This window comes from Homalodisca vitripennis, chromosome 3, assembly GCF_021130785.1.
Source record: "Homalodisca vitripennis isolate AUS2020 chromosome 3, UT_GWSS_2.1, whole genome shotgun sequence".
Taxonomy (NCBI): domain Eukaryota; kingdom Metazoa; phylum Arthropoda; class Insecta; order Hemiptera; family Cicadellidae; genus Homalodisca; species Homalodisca vitripennis.
In genome coordinates, this window is record NC_060209.1 from 96,308,542 (window position 1) to 96,320,982 (window position 12,441).

The window sequence follows — 12,441 nt, forward strand, 5'->3', positions numbered from 1 at the left end:
ATAGTTTGATAAAGCACTAAAATAGAATGTTCTAATATTTTAGTATAACATAACACCAGATTTAAATTTAAAAGAATTTCATAATATAGTCCTGAAGGAAGTTAGATAATATCTGAACTCTGTAAAAACAAAATCATTTTGGATTATGCTAGTATATTACAAATAAATCATTATTTTTATAATATAACCCTATAAAGTAAGTTTCACTCGAATAAAGACATGGCAATGGGTTTTCATTGCCACTAGAATCAGTATAATTTGAAGATATTTGTTTGAATTAATAGATAATAAATCATACAAATGCTATTTTATTGTATAATTCTATAATACGAGATCAAATATGCATTTCTACTTCTTTTTTTTTCATAAAGTCATGAAGGATTGATTTTTAAACTTTAAATTGGACCAATGAGAGTTTTCTAGGCATCTATGAGTTGGTCTTAAAAGGCTTAAGTTTGAATTATAAGATTATATCGTTAATGTTTTTCTTTTAACCACGGTTAAGCGTTTTAAGTAATCCAAAACCAAAATGTATCATACTGCCACTGTTGATCGAAGGTCATAAGAATAAGCAGCTTTTGGCATGTTATCAAGTGTTTAAATGGTTATACATCTTGGAACAAAATCCAATTCGGTATTTGTGGTAGATTGTTTTTGGGATTTTACGGTAAACTTTATGTAACATAGCTGTGGTAGGAACGGTTTATTCAATTTGAATGTTGAATTCGAAGAAGGATCCTTAATCTAGGGTTGAGTGTAGCTCCAGTTCACCTTCCTCTTAGTGCAGCGTCTGCAATCTGACGCTGTCTCAGATTTGACTCCTGGAATCTGGAGTCATGTTAGTCAAAAGACATCGAAGAAAACTTGGTTGCTCTATTGTGTTTAGAGATCTTGTCAGAAACATCATAGTGCACTCAATTCTGTATCTGATGAGGCAATGTAAATAACCCTTTACCTAGATTGCACTATACTTTGATATTTTGTAGTGCAAGTTTCTCAGATAGTAGATCGTTTTGAGATTCTTCGTCGTCAACTTTTCTTGGATGTCTTCAGACGAACGAGACTCCAGATTCCAGGAGTCAAATCTGAGACAGTGTCAGATACCAGACGCAGCAGTAAGAGGAAGGTAAATTGGAGCTAAACTCAACATTCACAGTAGGTAACTTATATTACACTTGTGTTTTAAATGTCAATTAATTTAATCGATTGCATTTATACTAAGGATTTAAATTTAGCATTTTATAAATGAAAATGGGAGTTTTTTAAGATTTATTTTGTGGCATTATTAAAAATACTTAATGCGATAAATAATATAGAAACTTTAATTAAACTGATTTTTTTATACATTTAAGGGTTTCATTATGGAAACGTGTTATTTTAGCCTTAAACTCTCTAAAGTAAAAATTGGTAGAATACTTTGAGTGCATTGGCAGGCCACATATGCTGTAAGAAGTCTGACAAGGATACTCCCCCCCCCCACCGACAGTTATAAAATCTGTTTTAATCAACTTGTTTTATCATTTTGACACTAAACTCTTATGAAAGTAATATTTCCACATTTTCGCTGCTTGTTCTGTTGTCTAGATATTACATTAAAAACGTTTAAATTGTCGTTTATATAACATTTGTAATACGGAATTATATGTGAGCCTAAAAGACCATCAAACGTTTGGGTAAAAGTACATAAAGAAAACACAAGACAATGGCTAACAAAAAATTGCAGATAATAAATTGTTCGTCCAAATATCATTTATGAATTAGCATGAAGCCAACATAATACATGGCATATCTCATTTCGAAAAGGAAGTGAATAGTGGCGTCATGCATTAAATTAACGGACCAGCCTTCGGTCGAAATTAGACCATTTTGGATGCCCAAAAATGAAATTCTGGAAAAATGAACTAACAAGGAAAACTACAATTTATAAAACAGATTATAGATTTCTAATAAATCAATACGGAGTCAAAATATGCTTTTGAGAGTTCATCTGGAATGAACCAATAATTAAAATAAAATATTATAAGACCCAATCCCGTGTCTCGATTTTGCACCGTCTTGGTTCTGCTGTGCCGATCGCGATTTACTATTGGACTGTGATCAGCAGTTTTGGGTGGTTGGTCGTTTAGTGCAGACCTTTTGAGAACAGTATTCTTCAGTTAGGTATACATAATTAGTGCTTTGTATATATTAAGTGTGCGTTTCTAGAGATAGCGTAAATGGAGGTGGCAACTCGTTTATTGTGTTTCCTGCCTTATGTGTGTCACAACGCTCTGATATACTAGATTATAGTTATCAGAATCAGAAAATTTATTGTGGTAAACATTTTCACAAATGCGACACAACGTCATGCTTAGGCTTAATGATTATTTGACTAATTACTAAGTCTATCTACCTGACTTATTAAACTAACAAACTTTTCAATATTGTAACAGCAGAACTCCAACAACAAACATTTAATTTTCATTTTAAAAGGTCTTAAACTAAGTTGTTGGATATGGTTTGGTAACAAATTATACAGTTTTTTGCCTATTTCTAAAAGTTTGATTTAGTGGAATGATAGTTGTACTGATCTAATCTAAGCATATTACAGTTTCTTGTGAAATAATCATGTACAGAACTATTAGTTGGCACAGAATTTAAATGAGTTTTTACATACAACAAACATTCCAATATAAAAATAGAATAAGTAAACAGTTAAAATCTTAAGCTGTCTAAAATATGGTTTCCAGTGAGTTCTATTCCCCACCTGACATATAACTCTCACAGCCCTTTTTTGTAATACAAGTACCCTTTTTAAGTTATTAAGTTGTTATTTGTTAAGTTATCGACCTGAGAACTAAATCAAATTGGAGACCTCTAAACTGAGTGTGACTGGTTTTTTTTTATCACTAAGTGAAGGTATATCTTCCGACAAATCCTCTTTCTTTCAAAATCCTTCCATCCTTAAAAATACTTTTAAAAAATTCAAAATAAACACTTTTGTAGGAAAAACAAAAATTTACTTTCGTGACTGAAGGAAGTTTTTAAGAAAATTATCTATTACTAATGCCACGGAGGAATGTAGGGTGAGAAACAATGGCGGTTTATTGTACGAGTAAATGTTTATTAAACGGTCTTTGTGTTGGTAAGCTGCAATGCCAGCTCAACTGTGGTGATGTTTCTTATCAAAGAACGACTCATCACGATGACCCACTCTGCTGACAGCGACTTTGTCCAAAGATAATGACAGATGTGCTTTTGTCATCGCCAGCGATTTCACCACACCTGCTGACTACAGGCACCGTGCGGCGCGGCGTGCGCAAATGTTAATATCTTATCAAGAAGAAAGTATTGCAGAACTTGAAATAAAATCGTACTATATAATAACTAATGTAATTGTGTTATCTATTTTTCTCAAGACCCTGTAAAGCACCAAATGGAAAACGAGATATTAAAAACCAATGAAGACAACATTTGTCGTACATGATCTGAGAATCTTCTATACCGCTATATGATGCTCATTAACTGAGACATTACCTTGTTTTTTTTCTAAACTTGGAGTAACTGGCACCTTGTACATTAAGAGATATCGGATATTGTGTTTCATAACAGTTGCTTGATGTTACTTAGAACTTGTAAGAAATGTGTCGTTTTAGTCAATGTGATGAGATACTCGCGATAAACATTTTACGCAAATTCGAACGGGTGTTAAATGTTTATTAAACGGTGTGTTGGTAAGCTGCAATGCCAGCTCAACTGTGGTGATGTTTCTTATCAAAGAACGACTCATCACGATGACCCACTCTGCTGACAGCGACTTTGTCCAAAGATAATGACAGATGTGCTTTTGTCATCGCCAGCGATTTCACCACACCTGCTGACTACAGGCACCGTGCGGCGCGGCGTGCGCAAATGTTAATATCTTATCAAGAAGAAAGTATTGCAGAACTTGAAATAAAATCGTACTATATAATAACTAATGTAATTGTGTTATCTATTTTTCTCAAGACCCTGTAAAGAACCAAAACGAGATATTAAAAACCAATGAAGACAACATTTGTCGTACATGATCTGAGAATCTTCTATACCGCTATATGATTGCTCATTAACTGAGACATTACCTTGTTTTTTTTCTAAACTTGGAGTAACTGGCACCTTGTACCATTAAGAGATATCGGATATTGTGTTTCATAACAGTTGCTTGATGTTACTTAGAACTTGTAAGAAATGTGTCGTTTTAGTCAATGTGATGAGATACTCGCGATAAACATTTTACGCAAATTCGAACGGGTGTTAACCTTAAATTTGGATTGATTGATATTGCCAAATGAGCTTATAAAAACCACGCGCCACACATAAGAAGCTTAGTTTGAATCAGTTCAAAATTACAGAAATTATTGTGCTCTTTGAATATATGTCCCAACCCCACATGTTAAATTTGTTTTAGATTACAGTAGCTTTGGGTTCTGAAAGACAATACAAAACCTTTCCCAGAAGTTTCTATAAAATCTACCAAAATTCTAAAATAAGTAAAAAAAATTACGTAGCGTTCCCTATTTTGTTTACGCGTATAATGTATAAATGTATTATATAAGAGATAAACGAAACAGAATTCCGGACATTTGCCATCGTTCAGTGATAAAATGACGTTTTAACCTAGATTTTAGTAATGCATTAGTCATTTACCTGAAGAAGAGGTTAGATTGAAAATGTCGAAACGTAGTGTTACTGATTGTATTGTATCACTGAACGAAAAAATGTCCGGACAAATCCTTTTTCCTTCACAATCCTTCCATCGTCAAAAACAAACTTAAAACAAGAGAGAAACATGTTGTAAATTAATAGAAAATAGTACAAATTTTAAAAAGCAGTATAGAAAACGACAAATTATACGACTCTGACAGAGGTAAGGATACAAAATACTTAAGAAACAGAATTTGTTAACAATTCCGAATATTGTTCAAAACTGTGGATGTTCGTGTGAGGCATAATTAAATACCGCTGTTAAACTATTAATCAAGGGTTTTCACCTGTATTTGAAAATATTTGCTGCTGGAGAAAGAAAGGTGAACCAGTAACACCAAGTTTGTATCGAGTCTACTAGTGGTCGTGTCGTTGTACTCAGCAACCATGAACTTTACAATCTCCCCCGCGGGCGGAACGCTACGTGCGCTTGCGTGAGCTGCACCGGTAGCTCTTATAGCGCCCACGTCAATAACAGGACATTCTAGTAATACGGCTTTAACATGCCATACACTAGAAAGGTATCCTAATCCTCAGTTTGAGTGTGGCTACCTTGCGATAGCATAAGAACTATACTATTACTGCGAATGTTGAGTTTAGCTCCAGTTCACCTTCCTCCTACGTGCAGCATATGAAATCTGATGATGTTGCAGTTTTTACTCCTAAAATCTGAAGTCATGTTCGTAATCAGCTTCTCCATTCTTCGTCGTCGACTGTTTTTGGATCCCTTCGGACGAACATGGCTAGATTTCAGGAGTCAAGTTTGCAACAGCATCAGATTTCAGATGGAGGAAGGTGAACTGGAGCTAAAATCAAACATTCGCATTGAATCAACCCTTCTCACCATAGCTGCGTTATGTGTTACTGCCTTGCAAAACATGTTTAATTGACGAGCTACGTAAGTATTAAAAACCTATTAAACGAGTAAACTGTTCTAATCAAATAATTTACTTTCTAAATATATCTTATGATCTCTTCTAAATATACCAATAGATGCTATTAAATTAAAGGTTAAAATACTTACCTTTTTTCTTGTTGTGGGCCAAGATGAACCTTGCACCTATAAGAGCTCCCAGGGATGATAGGGACCACTCCAAGGGCCGCCAGGAGGTAAGCCGTCAACCCTAGAGTCTCTGGGTACACAACTTCCACATCTTTATTTACAGCACCCACTTTCGCCCACTCTTGCCCCGGCCGTGGTGATTGTTCCATTCTTCCGTTCCTCCTCCACGACCACTGCGGCCTCAGTCCCGGCCTCGTGTCCACGACTGGCAACCGTCATCGCTGGGAGTGTCGTGAAGTAGATGGGGAACTGATCTTGCTCCTCTTCAGCGGGACGGTCGAGCCGGTGAATTGGTGGTTCTGGATCTCTGGGATCTGTGTCTTTGGTGAGTTCACTGATTGTGGTGTCAACATTAGTAAACAGTTTCTTCTGATGGACCAATTTCTTCCTCAATATTAAACGAAGGCTGCTCAAATACGGCTGCAGAACCTGAATCTTGTTCAATATCGGTTTTTAGTAGAATTTTTAATTACATTGTATTCAGATTTCATTTTTAAGTGTAGTCAAATTCTGTTGCGTCAAGAGAAAACGTGTTGTTGACATCAATAACATCAGTTACTACTCCACTTGTGAAAATCGATATCGGTTGAGACGTATCGAGGAGTCGAGGTGGTGACTGGAGTCACTGTTGTTAATGGTTTTGTAATTATAACAGTAATGCTCTGTTGGAGTCGTTGAAGCTTCGGTAGTTACAGGGGTTGATGGCACATGAGCTGTAGTCGACGGTGGGTTTGTACTTGTCATGGCAGAATGCGGTATTAAACCAGCTGCTGTCGTAGTGCTGTTAACGGCTACTGAAGCAGAAGCATTAGGAACACTTGCCACTTTTGAGGGTACGTTTCTTTGAGGCATATGTGTTGGGATTTGGCGAGGTAGTAAATATGGTATTCCAGGAGGTACCGCTTTCGGTCTGTATATTTCTCTTGACCTAAGGCTAGAAATCATTTTTAAACAACAGTAGACTTTGGAACAATTGTGGGTTGTTTAGTTGTTGTTAGCAGAAGGATCCGAAGAGATGGTTTTGTTATTTTTATGGTGCTGTGACGACATAACAGTTATTGTTGGAGGTTCTGAGGGATCTGGGTTTTTTATTTTCCAGATTATCCATAGATGCATTATTAGCGGAGTTGGTTATATTAATAGAACTGGTTTCTCTACCGAGGGATTCCACCGCAGAATGTTCTTTGGCCTCCTGTAACGCTTCCTCTATGGATACCGACGTTACAACCGCCGTAGATAAGATTTTAGGCACTGGTTGCAAGTCGGTACTGTTGGTACTGTTTTTTCCTTGTTAAAATTGAAGTAATATTTGTCTGTGAAGGCATGGATAAGGCCGTATCTTTAAGCTTATTTCGTACCAGTGGTATTAAACACTTGTGACAGTTGGGCGACTGGGATGATACTCGCTCGGTACTACTTTGCGTGGGTGGTTCTTTGATAATTGTCTTCACAAGGCTAGACTCTGCTGTCAAAGGAGAACTAAGGTGTTTCTTGTTTTATAGCTGCTAATCTTTGTATTGGTCTTGATAAGATTTGCCTTCTCTTATGTTGAATAAGTTCTACATCTTTATTCTCAAATGTATTCTTTGACTCAGATAACAGTCTTTGATGTGTCTCTTCACGAATCTTAGAAGTGTCTATGTGATGAATTTGATGACGATTCTTTTTGTATAAGCCCAACCATTTTGGAGCCAGGTACGGAAGATACAGTCCCCCCCCCCCCCCACCCCCCCCCCCCCCCACCCCCCCCCCCCCCCACCCCCCCCCCCCCCCACCCCCCCCCCCCCCCACCCCCCCCCCCCCCCACCCCAAATTTGGTTATAAAGAATCAAATTAGGTTTGTTAAAATTAGTTTTCTGTCTAAGATATTTCCAGTATTATTGTGGACTTTGCCTTGTGCTCTGATCAAAGGAAAATGTATCAATAAAAACCAATCATAAAGTGTCTTCTTTCGGCTTCTTTTTCATTTACCTTCAATCTAACCAAATTCGATTACCTTATGCACAAACTTTCACGGCTTTGTACAATGAGGTGGTTTTTATAACAGCGTTCAATAGTATTTTCATTGCATTAGATAGTCTATTGATCATTGGTGCAATCTAACTTTATAGTTAGGTAATAACTTCGTCTATGCAATCTGTATTACACTACTAATTAAACACTTTACAATAATAATTTTCTAAATTTTTAATGTAAACAAATGTTTCTGCCTCTTTGATGAACTTCAGTTGAAAGTATTAACAACTGTTAAGTATCAGTTCATTTTGTATTACGTATCGCAGCGCAGTCTGCCGGATCGAAGGTAAAATATTCTAAAATCAACAAACTACTTAGAAATTAAAAATTAATTAATAAAACATTTTCCAGCGGACCAAATTGCAAATCTAAACAATTCTCGAATCCCCTTCAACATACGCACAAAAATTTCATCAAAATCGGTCCAGTCGTTTAGGAGGAGTTCAGTCACATATACACGAACACAAGAAATATATATATATATAAAGATGTAAAGGTCTTGGAATGATCGCACCAATCAAAAGTTATATTTCTGGGTGACCATTTCCAATATCTCTTAATTTAATAATACCTTTCCCATTTGTTTCACTGACGCGTTTCAGATTTCTTTGTTCGGCCTTGGAATGGATCCACAATTAGTACTATTACGTTAGCCCAAAGCTACCAATTCTTAGTTATAACTGATATTGTCTTCGTTCAGAAATATAGCATTTGTGGACTGTTTTCTTTAATTTTATTCCAGCAAACACTGCATGGCTAAGTTCTTCCATTTTTACAGGGCCGATGGCTCATGGAACTCAGCAGTCTTTCTTCAGAATGTAAGACCGCTGGGATCCGCTGTCAAGTACAGCTGTAACGTGGCTATTTGTCCCACGAGAAGAAGTTTAACCATTATTGTTTTAAGGTAGAACTTATTTCATAAGGTTATGATTTGGAGAATAACACTCAGTTTCTATGTGATTTTGGGTCGCTCAGTTTTTTCTTCCCTTATTTTTTAATTTGGTTATATCAGTGTTTGGTATTTTCTACCACAAACAAAACCTTTTACAAATGATCTTTTGATTTGAGTTTTATCTTGAGGCATGAGAAAAAGCTCCTCTTCTTTGCTAAAACGTCTCTTCTGAATATTTTGTACATTAAAAAAACTCTTTTACTACAACGAGTTTTGTCATAGAAAATTGCACTTAGTATTTCCAGGTTAACCACCTCAAACATTTTTTACTGTTATTATTGACTCTCACATGAAATCCAATTATTGAAAAAAAACGGATTATTTCACTTCTAGAGCTCTATTCGGATTTTCATTACGTAAGCCTTTTTCCTTATATACCAACACACGGAATTTCCCCTATTCCTTGTATAGTAGTTTATAAAATTTGCCCTGTCATTTTCAGGTTTCGATTGTTGTAAGAACTTATGATACGTCATAAATCATACATCTCTCATTTATCATGAATGTGATAAAATCACTTAGAAATACAATAATATAACATTTTTTAGATAGTTTCTTGTTAATTTAAAAATTATTGAATTGTTCCATCTTATAGAGATGAATGTTAAGCATATTGGAAAACTGCTAGCAAGAATGCTGAGAACAACAAAATTTGTTGAGAAATACCTTTAGTGTTTCCTGCCAACCTTAATCCTTCTTCTTCGTTTGACTGGGCTAGTAAATAGACTTAAAATTGGGCATTGACCCAAAATTTGTATTATCTCCCTTAAAACAAGTGCTTGGACACCAGCACTCCAAAATTTATTAGAGCCACACGAATCAGTATTTCTCTTTTCAAAATCAGTATTAGACCTTATGATAAAATTTCTGTGGTGAGGAGTACATTTTTGGTAAGACCCCAACGTTTTAATTACGTCATCAGAACTTGAGACCCAATATACCTTCAACATTAAAGTTCTAATTTTTCAAAAATACTATAAGTTTTTAAAACCTAAAATTAGACTTTTACAGATGTAATGTTTATATTAATTTAATTTATATCTATAAAACTTTTAAGTTTCTATCCATTTCATGAACTTTAATAAATTTATTACAATATTCAAACATAGCCGGCACGATTAACCATCCCTTGAGTGAAGATCTTGCTGTTCTACTTACTAGCTGGCACATCGATATTGAAAATTGAAACTTAATTCTAATTTATAACTAACATGAATTTTTAAATGATCATATTTCAATATTGTACCAGAACCCGTATAATTGTAATTTGAAACTTGTTCATATTTTATCCAAATTTAATATGATTAGCAATTAAAAATAGAATTGGAAGAAAATATTAATTCGCCATATAAGAACCTATTTATTTATTTGGCGCATGAGTAGGCCTATTACAGTATCTAATATCTAGTCTATAGTTGTATGATACAAAATAGTTGTACTCAAATACAACCTGGTTCCAAAGCTGTGCTGGGGCGTCACTTTTTTGCGGGGGGGAATGAGTAAAATCAGCTGAACTTCTCAGTTGAGTAGACGTCATTATGGATTAAAAAATTACACAAGATTTAAATAATCACCAATAAAAAATCATGGGTAAAAAAACAGCTCTGAAAAATTGTTACAATTTGAAAATAAAGATGAAAGAAAATGTTATAAACCCATGGTATTTGTAATATCAGTTCTGTGAAAAGAACCGGAATGGGTACACTAATCTATCTTGGCTCTAAACCTCCATTTTTAAGAACATCAATTTACGTAATATATCACTTTAGCCCTTAATAAAATGCAAGGATTGAGACTCTTAACTCATTAAGCCCCAGAGTGCTAACACCAAGGTCACCTCTCAACCAAGCTCTTTGTAATGATTCAGGTATGCAGTTCTCAATCCTTGATAATAGCATCATATATTTATGCTTCATATTTAAATTTTGTCACTTATAAATTTACTAACCCTCAAATTTGCTTTGCTTAATCTTTTTTTAGTAGGAGGGAAAGCTTCCTATTTTCAAGCTCAGATCTCGTAAGCGCTACCTTACTACAATACAGAGACCTAACAATAATGAAACAATACGTATATTGTCGTTTCTGTCTGTAAAATACCATAGATCTTTATAATTAACAAGTATCAAAGATTTTAATTAATTTAAACATCATTATTTACTACTTTTCACCAAGCTTTTATATTAAAAATACCACATGAACAAATAAAATTCAAAATAACAAGATGTTTGAGAAACAGCTGTTTTGCACTGCAAGGAGTTTTTATGATATCCCCTGCTCAGTTTCTAGCAAGCAAGATATCAAAGAGTATCAAGAAGAGGGAAAAAAACAACACGCATTAGATTTGGGTTTATATTTCAACATCAAACAACTGGCCAATTATAATACTATATATACAAAAAAGCTGTTAATTTATAGTTGAAATAGATAAACAAATAAAATATAGATTAAAAAAATTTTTGGTAGTCATAATAGGCCAACATTAAGGGACTAGAAGAAAAGTGTTTCCCAGCTCACGGAATCTCCAACTGTTTTATAATAGGAGTTTTGCTATGAAATTTATACATATTGACTTTTATAAACACATTAAAGATGTATAATTAATTTATACATTGTATCAGAAATGTTTATAGCTATTAATATCAAGGGACACATAACTTACAACTTCATAAAACAGTTTAGAGTTGCTACACCAGGAAATAAGTAGCACATAGTGGCCTGTACTGTAGAATAGAAATGCACTCATGCAAATAATATAATATGTGATATTAAAAACTATTTATACAGTTATTAAAATTAAAATGGCTGCATTATTTACAAAACATTTTACACGTGAATCAATAGTATATCAAATTGTTTAGTAAAAGTAAAATACTGTATACATAAATACCACTCAAATGCTACTTTTACAGCCGTTACAGTAGTTACAAATCAACTATTCAACGCTATTCAAACAAAATTGATAAGAGGTGTTCAACATATTATTTATATTTTTACACTAATTTGTCCAATGTATTATTCCACTTTCACACAAAATTATTGCATTCGCAGAAGTGGATGTCTTTCCTGAAAAATTACATTACTTTTAGTTTTCAGATGTTAAGATGAAAATTTGTACTCAGAAATACTTAAAAATTATATACTCCTGAATTTCATAAGATCTTTCGACGCTGTCACTAAATCAACTTAGACTTTAGGATGACAATTAGAACTAACAAAACGGCAAATTTTACAATAGCGATTTCATTCCTAGCCATAAACAGATTTATAACTGACAAGGTTGTAAGTAGCAAGAGAGTGGAGCGAGTTAGTGTATCACAAGTGCAGGTCAGTGGTGCCTGTGTAACGAGTCACGTCGCATCTCGTCTGCGAAGCTGTCCAGGTCCACGTAGCTACCGTTTCAGCTCGGAGTCGCTGAGCAGTTGCCCGAGTTCCACCTTGAGCTCGGCAAAACTCGGCCTCTTAACCGGCTCCGAGTGCCAGCATTGAGCTATCAGTCGGAACAGCTCAGGTCGACAATGGCTGGGTCTATCCAGCCTGTAGCCGTCTCTCACTCTCCTCATCACCTCTCGAGCTCCCATTGTCGCATAGGGCGTCGATCCTGTACAGCAAACACAATTATACATTACATTGAGCTATCATTCGGAACAGCTCAGGTCGGACAATGGCTGGGTCTATCCAGCCTGTAGCC

General features: G+C 35.1%; 1 protein-coding gene and 1 pseudogene across 1 annotated transcript in view; both read right to left on the bottom strand.

Moving 5' to 3' along the window:
- LOC124358293 overlaps window positions 1-12,441 on the bottom strand; it is a 208,662-nt gene that overhangs the window by 37,323 nt on the left and 158,898 nt on the right. Inside the window, 3 exon segments of the mRNA XM_046810591.1 lie at window positions 5,747-5,990; window positions 6,523-6,719; window positions 12,147-12,351. Of these exon segments, the coding sequence (XP_046666547.1) occupies window positions 5,747-5,990; window positions 6,523-6,719; window positions 12,147-12,351 (646 nt within the window).
- Window positions 11,278-12,398, bottom strand: LOC124357206 (annotated as a pseudogene).